The sequence below is a fragment of the Anoplolepis gracilipes genome, chromosome 12, assembly GCF_047496725.1.
Source record: "Anoplolepis gracilipes chromosome 12, ASM4749672v1, whole genome shotgun sequence".
Classification (NCBI taxonomy): Eukaryota; Metazoa; Arthropoda; class Insecta; order Hymenoptera; family Formicidae; genus Anoplolepis; species Anoplolepis gracilipes.
Window position 1 is genome coordinate 6,454,303 of NC_132981.1, and position 11,000 is coordinate 6,465,302.

Below are 11,000 nucleotides of genomic sequence, written 5' to 3' on the forward strand. Positions count from 1 at the left end.
GTTAATTATAGAATTTATGAATTACAATATATATATGTTAGTTATAAATATAGATATAATTTTTCAAGTTTAAAATTACTAAGAGAATTAGAATTGGAAAATAGATTTTATATATTATATAAGACTTTATGCATATACTTTACGTATATATATATATATATATATATATATATATATATATACTTGCAACATATACTTGCATTTTATGTAGTATACAGTGTTCCAGAAATCGCACATTTTTTAAATTACTTAAAGAATAATTTCAGTTATTTGAATATGAAAAAAAACAGTTTTAAATAATTATAAATTTACGAAATATGTTAAGGTCTTACCATTTTATAAGAGTCGTTGTTAAAAATATGCAGAAGAAGAAGTGATTAATTAAACTTTTCTTCACCAAAGAAAAACTGTTTTTCTAAAAAATCTATAAACGCAAAAAAAGTGCGCGATTACTGGAACAGTTTACAGTCAAGATATAAAACGTATGACTATTTTACACATAAATGTGCTTTACACTATTTTAAAATTTGAACATATTCATATATGTATATTGTATATATTATACTTAAATGCGTCATTAAATTAACGAGATTGATGATACTCTTATAAATAAGTGTATTCTAGCGTATATTCTCACGTAATGTCGGATTCATTAATTCGAAGAATTATCGTTTTTCTACTATAGGTTATCATACAAGTTCAGGAATTGACGAGATAATTTTTGAAAGCTTAAAGATTTAAATATAATTAAGTCTTCCGAGTATAAGCGAAGTAACCAGAAAAGTATACTGCGCGAAGATGGATGAACAACCTACAAAAGATATAAATAACGTTTTAAGCTGATGATATATTTTTTATTATCAACACATTATGCGTGTGAAAAAGTGATATGCAGTTATCTCAGAGTTAGTTTTATAAAAATATTTAAAGTTCCGTTATTACACACATTTTTTTTGTAACTCATATAGATTACAAATTTTAAATTAATTCAACAATATTTAGTACATTAATATATTTCTTATTGATTGCAGTTGATAAGTAATATTTAATACACAAATTATTATCATATTGTTTTAAATCTTTTACTGCATATATCACAGACCAAAAACATCCTGTTTCTAGGATGAGAAACAGATATATTAAATATTTATTTTAAATAAGAATATTATCCAATACACTAATTAAATATAACAATAATCAACATGTTAACTTATAATAAAATTAAAAGAATATTTTCTTCTATTTAACAGAATATCTTATGATTTATACAAAATTTAAAAAAAATGAAAATTTCTTTATAATATTAATACATCTTCTTTATTTCTTTATTAAGCATCAAAATTTTAATAAATTTATTAGTTTAATGATAATTAGCAAATTTTATTTTGATAGAAATTTCGACTTTGAATAACATTATTAAAACAGCAGTAATAAATTGTTGCATAATTTCTAGAGATTGCAATCAAATGTATAATATATTATTCTGCTGTATAAATAAGCATTTTTTTAAGATGACAATAAATGATGATTACCGTTACAAAAAAATGGAGTGTCTTCAGAAAATCCATCTTGGCAATAACATCGTTTCCCTATGGAATTGTTGCGCGCAACGCAATGGGCATCTTCTATGCACTCTCCGTCGTCATTGCAGGGTGCATGAAGCGCTACAAGAAAAGAACGCAAATTTTTAAGATGATTTAACGATTTGCATAAGAAACTGACCAACAGAGAACAAGCTTTAAATGTCTTGCCTTTCAAGAAATAAATTTACTTTCACAAAGATTTTAAACATTTACAATTAAATGTATAATATACATATGTGAGTTTGTGCAATTTTAATTAGTTACTATATAAATACATAGCACTATTTAATTTCTCGAACATAATTCTGACAAAACTTTAAGCAGCGATCGATTTGTAACTGCAGTTAATTGCGCTTACTAAAATGTCCGGGCAATCATTGGCAACTTTGCCGAAAATCACAGATAGGAAACGTGCATAGTGATCATCTAATCAAATAAAATTGCCGGGTTTCCGGGTCGTTTCACGAACCTCTAATATTACGTATCGAACTACAAATCACTTGGTTATATAGTTACACAGTTTCCAAAGTTTTGAGATTGAGTAGTTCAATTTTATTGCAGTGTGCCAGGTACGGTTATTACTATCATTTCTATCGATCATTTATAATCATTTAATGTAATTTAATATAACAATTATGCAGACGTCTTTACTTATATAAGTATGTTTTATAATTCTTGTAAAATGTTATAATAAATACATAATATTTTTTACAGTGTAATTTGTAAAAGATTAATGATTAAATGTAATATTTTTTTTTAATTTTTGTTGTTTGTTCTATTATTACGCTTTCTTCTGTCGTGCAGGGAACACTGCAGAAAAACGGGTAGTCGGTGCAACTATTGAAGGTAGGTCGGGGCGGTACTCTTTACCCGTACCAATTTGCATAGATAACCATAGACCAGCTAAGAACACCGTCATATGTTCACATATTGCAATACAGCACGTAAGTATATGCAAATCTTGATACCGGCTTCCATTATAATCATCCCATCCGAAATTTGACTATTTCACGAAATTAAAATAATAGACGTAATGACATGCAAAACATCGGAAATATTTTGTCGTGTATACAAAAATTCGAACAAGAAAAATTATGTTACATATTACGAGTAGAATACAGCATGCCTATAAATTCTACAAAAAATATTTCAACGGTTGATTTTTTGACTAATCTGAAACTAATTTTCTATCTCTGCAAATTTCTCGAAAAATACTTGTCCATTGTTGTAGGATATTTCTTAAATAATAAAGTCGATCTCGCCAAGTAAAAATTGATCTTATTTTGCTGTCTTTGTCTATTATATAATGGATAATTAAAAACTGATAATATAAAACTAATATTGTGAAAATCTAATATCTACCTTTAAATTTATTAGTGCAGGCACCATTAAGAGGTGCCGAGTAATCGCCGCAGAGGCATCGAGTTCTTCCATCTCGGGGGTCCGACATGCACGTTGTATTTTGAATTCCATCACAATCACTTTTTATCTTGCATTCGCGAGCTTTACCAACTGCAATTATAGATAATATTTTACAATATATACGGAATTGTAATTTTATTGAATTCTTAACAAATTTAATACATTTAATTCATAAAAAATTTATGCAATATTATTTCAAAAAATTTCACTAAAGATTAAACTTGCAAATGTGAAATTAAAGTAATATTTTAAATTCCTTATAATTACATTTTCTTTCTATGTTTGTTATTTAATATTTAAAATTTATTCAAAGAGATTCCCTAGAGAATCTCTCTATCATTTTCTCTTAGTAATGAATAAAGTAAAACTAAAGAATAACAATTTATGGAGTAAAATCTATAAATATAATTATATTTCTTGATTGTGCAAGGAATAATATAAAAAACTTATTGTTAGAATGGTAATCGTCAAAAAGTCATACGAATAGAACTCTGACATTCAGCAGAGCATTAGTATTCATCTGCATTTCAATTTAACCTTGACTCTAAAATATATCAGATTTTTATTTCTACGCAATTTTAAATAAAATTTTAAATACAATTGCATCTGATTATATTAGATATTAATTTGCATATTTTTAGAAATGCCGATGTTAGATGATAGTATACATTTTTGTAATATCTATAATATAATGAAACTTGATATGTATATACATATGTATGTATCGAATAAATACAGTAAATAGAGTATTATTTATACGATTTTATATAGAGCGTTAAACTGACAATGAGATTTTTAAACATTTTATATACAGAAATCTAAGTTGAAGAAATAAGGAATCTAGGTATGATTTTAAAATAAATTAAAATTTCTATTTAACATAAATTCTAAATAAAGTTAAAATAGAATTACTATATGCATTAAGATATTTATTTAATATAAATTTGCCTTGCTAAACATGCATTTTAAGATATAATTCAAAATATTAATTAAATTGTTTAAACACCTTACGGTAAATAATAATTAATAATTTACTTGTGTAAAAATCTAATTTATCAAATATTTTTTAAAATAAATATTTTTTTTTCTAAATAATGATAATATAATATAGTATAATTAATTTTTCTAAAAAATATTATGAAAAAAATAGTAAACTATTATATCATTATTCTTAGAATACGTTTACTTAGATATACATGCTACTCGAATCATTAACTTTAAATTTTTATTATTTAATTTATATACGTACTTGGTGTTGGTGGCGGCGGTGGATTTGTATTTTGATTCTGCGGATTGGTCTTCCCAAAAGTAGTAAGGGCACCTGACATTGGCGGCGAAAATATTGATGCCACCAATAAAACGGATATAATTATTCGGAGACACATTCCGTCGTCTCTCATGGTTTCTCGACAGATTGTTTTATGCAAATAATTAAATTGTTATCACTTACGACGTCACTAGTCACAAACGGGGATTCTAGTAAAGAGATAACTCACGAGGAGAAAAATCACTTTCTTGTCTACATAAACTTTTATTTCACTCGGCTCTACTCCTTTTTTTTTTATTTCTTAACAAATTGATCTCGACACAAGATCACTCTGATGATGGTCTGATGTGAAACCAACGACTGTTAACTTAAGAGAGAATACTTCTCACACTTTCGATCCACTTACACGGGATACAAGTATGTTTGATTCCAAGACTGCGTGTTACAAGGACGTCGGAAGGCCTTTTAAGCCTTCGAAGCATCCCCACTACGAAACACCCGCCGTGCTGCCACCACTAAAGCAGAAAATGCTCTACCATAAGGTGGTTACCTTACCACCTTCTTTGAGAATCTGAATACGAAGCTGGCCGGCTGAACTTCGATCGCCACGAAAGACGCGATTAAATGTGGCTATAGTCTGTTACTAACAAAATTTATGAGAACCCAACATATAAAGCCTAACTCCTTTTCGGGACGCTACCAGGAAACAACCCTTCGACGCATTCTCTGCTTTACAACGTTATCAACTAACATCTGTTCCCAATATAGATCCCAATATATCAGTGGTTAAATGGCAAAATTTAACAATTCTTAATAAATTATACATGAAATTAAAAAGAGTCCATAAAAATGTGTATAACAATAACGCTTTAATTTTTGAGAATATTTATACTTATCTCAGACAAACTTTCGTAATTATTCTCTGATTGCATCAACAATTTAAATTTTTATGATCGATTTAAAGAAATTTGATTTAATCTTTCTAATAATATATATGTATATTTTGCAATTACATGAGATTAAATTTGAAGTAAAAAATTCGTCTCATGCTGATAACGTGTATGAGTTACATGAAACCCCGCAATTTTTTAATCAATTTAAACAATACGTCAAATCAAATATTTAATCTTTCATCATTCAATCAATAAAATAGAATTTATTTAAATATCAAAAACATTAAATAATTTCTAAATTGTTTGTGCTTATATACATATATGTTGTTTATTCTTTCTTTCAAAAAAAAAATTTACGTTATTCTTTTTATGTGTCTGCAACAAATAATTTACAAAAATAACCAACGTTGCAATTATAAGGAAAAGCATTTTATATCATTATTTTTTTGCTATTTTATAATTGTTTCTAAACTTTCCATTCCACTAATTGTAAAAGTAATCTAACAAGACCATCAGAAAAAATCAGTAGTATAAATTCATTCAAAATTAAAACATCTAATGAATATAAAATTGTATTAATTATATGCTATTTTTTCATCATCCTTATAAGTAAACAATAGAAATAAATTTATCAAAATTGTGCATAGTTTTTCTTACAAAGTTCATTATTTCTTAAAGCTTCCAGCGTATTTCTTATAAAAATTTATCTGAGTATCTAGCACAGTTTCTTCGTGCTATCACTTTAGGTGCGCCCCTTATCGCGTCTCGTCGTCAGCGAATACGGTCGAGTTTGAAATGTTAACTTTGCAGATTACAAAGGAGGCTCATCCGGCCGCGTGTGCACGAAAGCGACAGAAAATTTATCGTTATGTTACTAGTATTTTATGGCCAGACAATAGGAATGTGTTTGTCTACACGCCAAGTGCATCGCGCTTTACCACATTTGTTTACAGAATCCAGAACTGTCGTGTCGTTTTTACAACAATCGCTTCGCCTCTTGTGTCGACTGTCGACAAGAAAAGGCTTGCATCGATCATCGATCACGAAGGCTCGCGTGTAATTCATAAATTTAACAAGACGCGTGCAGGACGTGCCGTGATTTACAAGGCAATTTGCCGGAATGCTCATCCGGCGATCGAAATACTGATCGAACTGTCGTGGTCGATCTTGCATGTTTCACGAAACTAGTAAGGTGTAAGGTCAGCGCGCGATTAAACCGTGATTGGCTGTATACTGACATTAATAAAGAAGTGCAACGCTATATCAAATCAATAATAAACTTGATAAGATCAGCTATCATACTTTATTAAACGTTCCATTTACGTAACTTTGAATATTTTGCAGCATTTTCGATCAGTTTAAATGTCAGAATTATTGAATAAATCGATTGAACTTTTTCACGCACGATGTTGAAATTTGTAAAAATATATGCTTTATATATAAGAAATATGCTAGGAATTTATTAATTTACATATTTTTAATAAACAATAACATGATATATTGATATACGTCAACATGAAATATAATAATAAGTATCTTCATTAAATAGAACGATGTAGTACAGTTGAATTAGTAAGTAATAATATCGATAAGAATTTCATTACCATATGTAAGTATATTAAAGAAGACATTTGTACTGTAGCAAGATACAGAATTATGATCTAGAATTTATTTTTAAAGTAAAAGTGACATCTTAAAAGATTACGCATAATCAAGACCTATTTAAAAGATATACGAGCTTGACCTACTTTGCCAATTTTATTATTTATAATTTTATAAGGTTAATTGTGATCACCATTCAACTAACGCATGGAAACGTTATCGGATTAACGCAGCTACGTATAAATTGTAACAAATTAGCATGAATAAGTTCAAGGCCTATGCGCAGGCATATGAGCAACGCACTAATTATACCATAGCATGCTTTTGTCGAATATCCAAATTTTACGAATAAATTTTATGTAAAAGAGAATAATATATCAAATATATACATATTAAATATTATATATTAAGTATTATATTAAGTATTATATCAAATATAATAACATATTTAAAGTAAAAAGTAATTAAAATGTACTTTATATGTACATTACATATGTATTATGTATGTATCTATTATTCTCTCTTTGATTAAATATTAGTTATCATAAAAGATATGTGAATGTGTGAATGTGACAGTCAGCATAAATAAAAATTTTTTAATATTTTTATAAATCATTTTCATAAAGTACAAAAATACATAGTATACAAAAATAGGAGTGTTAATATGTATTATGTATTTTCCATATATATTATATATTTTACCTTATCATAGGTTTATTTTTTCGTATGATTTTCGGCCTTCTTCAGTTTTTATCAAAAATTCTTTCGAAACATAATCATCGTCCAATTTATTAGTAAGAAGATGATGTTCATGAAGTCTGTCAATGAATGCAGCAAGAGTCTCCATTTTTTGAAAAACTCTTTTCAACTTTTTTGGTAAGTTCACATTTGTATCAACTTCTTCCAATGCATTTGATACTTGTTCTGTAACATAAAAAAATACAATTTTAATACACACGTATTTAAAGAAATAAATATAGAAGCTTGAAAAAATGCCTCTAGTTATAATATATTAAATTACAATACATTTATTAAATTTATTTAATGAAATTGTCACATAAAAATTGAATGAAATTATATTTGACATAAATACCGGTAATATTATAACTATCTTATTTAAAAATTCAGATAATTGTTCAAAGTTATTTATTATAAATAATATATATTTTATGATAAAAAAGAAACAAATTTGTTTATATTTGTTTATATACTTTTTTAATACAATAATTAACATACCATGTTCCTTCGATATTGTTAGATCATCAGCCATTCGTTTCTTTCTTACTTCGAACTTGAACTCTCTATCGTATGGATTTCGATATTCCAAGTCTTTTAAATCATGCTCTTCACGTCTTAAATCTGAAGATGGAAAAAAGGTGGAAGGAGACATGCTGTAAATGTCCACATTATTATCTTTAGAAGAAATTTTTGGTAGCTCCTGTTCCATGATATTCGGCTGAAGATTATTAAATTCAGAAAATACTTGCTCTTCTAAGGCGTGAATATGTTCCTTATTTAAATCCCCAAAAGCTTCATCATTTTCGAAATTTAAAAAATCTTGTTTTTTTGTGACTTTTAGTTGTTTCGGTTGTTGTGTATTGAAAACCTTCAACAGTGGATTTCTTTCCTTGTTAAAATCAACGGTACCTGAGTGAGATTCGTGAGTAAAGGAAGATATTGTTGTAGAAGAAGAGGCTATTTCTTGTTTTATTTTTCCTCTGTCTGAATTTTTAATTGTATCATGCTTATTGACTGCTATTCTATCAGGAGAATTATTTTTAAAGAGAAAATTAAATAGGGTTTCATCGTCTTTCAAACTTGTTTCATTCTGTATGCTTTCTTGCATTGCATTTATTATTTTAGATACACTATTCGGCAAGTCTGCAACTATTTTATCAAAATTCTCATTAGAAATTAATTCATCCTTCGATTGCTCGCTTTTATCTTTGTCATAATAGTCGATATCATAATAGTCTTTATCATAATCATCTATATAGCGATCGAAATTATTTTTAAAATTAATAATGTTTGACAAATCTTGGAAATTAATAACGTCTGAAAAATCATCTGTATCTATATTAGAAGAAGCAAGGTCCAATTCTTCATTAAACATAATTCCAGGACATTTAACTTTGAAAACATTCATTTTGATTTTAATCTGACATTGATCATAAAATTCATCTTTTTCTGGAGTAAAAGCGTTAATAGTCTCTGTATTTTCAACCGTTAATGATGGGTTTTGTGTGTTGCTTGATTCTGATACGTCTTTTGATCCAAACTGTAGATCATTTGCAAAAAGTGGAGGTGCATTAAACCACTGAAATTTAACGTTTGGTGTCGAAGATTCCACACCGTCTTGTATTTTTGGTTGCGAAAACTCGAAATTGAAAGAAGGCTCAATATTCTTCATTAATTTATATTTTTCTTCTTCTTCTTTTGTGTTTGCGGTAATTTCTGACGAAAAATAATCTTGTGGATTTTGTATAATAGGTATATCAAACCATTGTTCATTGCTTCTGGACGCAAATCTATCAGATGATGCTGACATATTGTTATCATCTGCGTCATCATTATCATTATTTTTTATATCATCACTCAAAACACTCAAGGAATTTTTTAATGCATCTAACATTTCCGGTGCTAATACAGATTGTAAAGTCGAAGAACTTTTGATCGGCTCTTCTGAAGATATACCAGAAGATTCATAAGATTTACAAGGTGGACATATAACAAAATCTGATTCTGAAAATGCATTTACTCGTTCATTAGTCCAATCTCTCAAAGATTTTTTCTCACCATGATCATCTTGTGCCACATTTTTTATTAAATCAGACAATTTTTGTTCCGGACTTTGCACATTACTTTCAAGGTTTATTTTAAAATCGGAATCTTTATTTAAAGTCGTTGTAGCATCAAGTCTTAAACTTTCAATTTTATTAGATGTATCTAATGCATGATTTTTCTGGTTGTTTAACGTCAAATGATTAGTATCTTTAATAAAACCATACTTGTTTTCTATTTGTTCTAAATTACTAATTCCTAAATCACTAATTCCTATTAATTTAGCTATATTTTGTAGTTTTTCAAGAAATTGTTTAAAATCAATAGAATTTTTGTTTCTGTTAATAGTAATAATTTTATCGACATATTTGATTGGAAAAATTTTCGATTGCATTAAATTCTTCATAAATTCTTCGTCATATACTAAATCTTCCGACAGTAATGTCATCGGTGAATTATTGATATCACTTGATTTCACCATATCTTCATCATTACTTAGCATGTTAATAGAATTCTGCGTACTCGTTTGCATTATACTATTTACATTTATTGCACTTGTCTTACCTTGTTCTTTATTATTAGTTAATTTTATAGCTCCTAAAAAATTATTTAGCTTATTTGTGATGTCTTCAGTTTTAAACAACACGGACATTTCTGTAGTTGGATGTGATTTCTGTACTTCAGACACTGATGGATATTTTTCACGAGTGATAACCGTAACCTCATTTTCCGTTACTCGAGAATGATAACTTTGTAAGATCATGTAACAACCCCATCCAAAGAATAATGTCAGTTCAAATAAAAATATCAGTCTGATGTATCGTATCCATTGTTTGCAACAATTGGTGTTATATTTGAGCTTGTTTATATATTCCTGCTTCTCTTGTTGTAATCCTTCTTCTAAAATAGCTGCGTCTTTTTCTGTATAAATATCAATTTTTATTTATTTATACATTTTATTAAATGATAAACTGTATTTAAATAAACCTCAAGATAAAATAATATATTAAAAAATATATGAATTTTATTATATGTATAATAAATTTAAAAAAATAGGTATAATAATTAGAAAAATAGGTACGCGCGGCAACAATCTTGTATATTACAAGACATCATTATTTTGTAATAAATAAATATGTAAATAAAATGTAAAAATTAAAATATGCATATTATATAAATTCAGTAAAACATACTTTTAGATTTTATTTTTTAATATTTTACTAAATTATATGTAATTATGATATAAACAATTATGCTTTTATATTCAACATAAAAACGAGAAAAATATATATTATTGTTTAATCTCACCACTTTTGCACTGTTCCTTCATGATGAGCGAGTAATCGTAAACTGACCATCTCCTACTGAGACAAGACTTTAAATGTTCAGCGCAGTTGATAGTATGGAACGAATCTCGACCCGGCAAAGTAGCATACAGAAGTGAAAGGTTGC

The 11,000-nt window shown here is 27.5% G+C and overlaps 2 protein-coding genes across 2 annotated transcripts; both read right to left on the minus strand.

The window, feature by feature from the left end:
• Positions 1 to 308: 308 nt before the first annotated feature.
• Sosie (oogenesis-related potein sosie) lies at positions 309 to 5,122 on the minus strand. Its single transcript, XM_072903270.1, has 4 exons — positions 4,255 to 5,122; positions 2,946 to 3,095; positions 1,533 to 1,664; positions 309 to 811 (listed from the first exon to the last, which is right to left on the minus strand). Exons 1-4 carry the CDS (start codon positions 4,403 to 4,405, stop codon positions 738 to 740), a joined length of 507 nt encoding a protein of 168 aa, XP_072759371.1. The 5' UTR covers positions 4,406 to 5,122; the 3' UTR covers positions 309 to 737.
• A 1,517-nt stretch (positions 5,123 to 6,639) lies between these two features.
• LOC140671720 (uncharacterized) lies at positions 6,640 to 11,000 on the minus strand. Its single transcript, XM_072903269.1, has 3 exons — positions 10,857 to 11,000; positions 8,004 to 10,469; positions 6,640 to 7,691 (listed from the first exon to the last, which is right to left on the minus strand). Exons 1-3 carry the CDS (start codon positions 10,876 to 10,878, stop codon positions 7,474 to 7,476), a joined length of 2,706 nt encoding a protein of 901 aa, XP_072759370.1. The 5' UTR covers positions 10,879 to 11,000; the 3' UTR covers positions 6,640 to 7,473.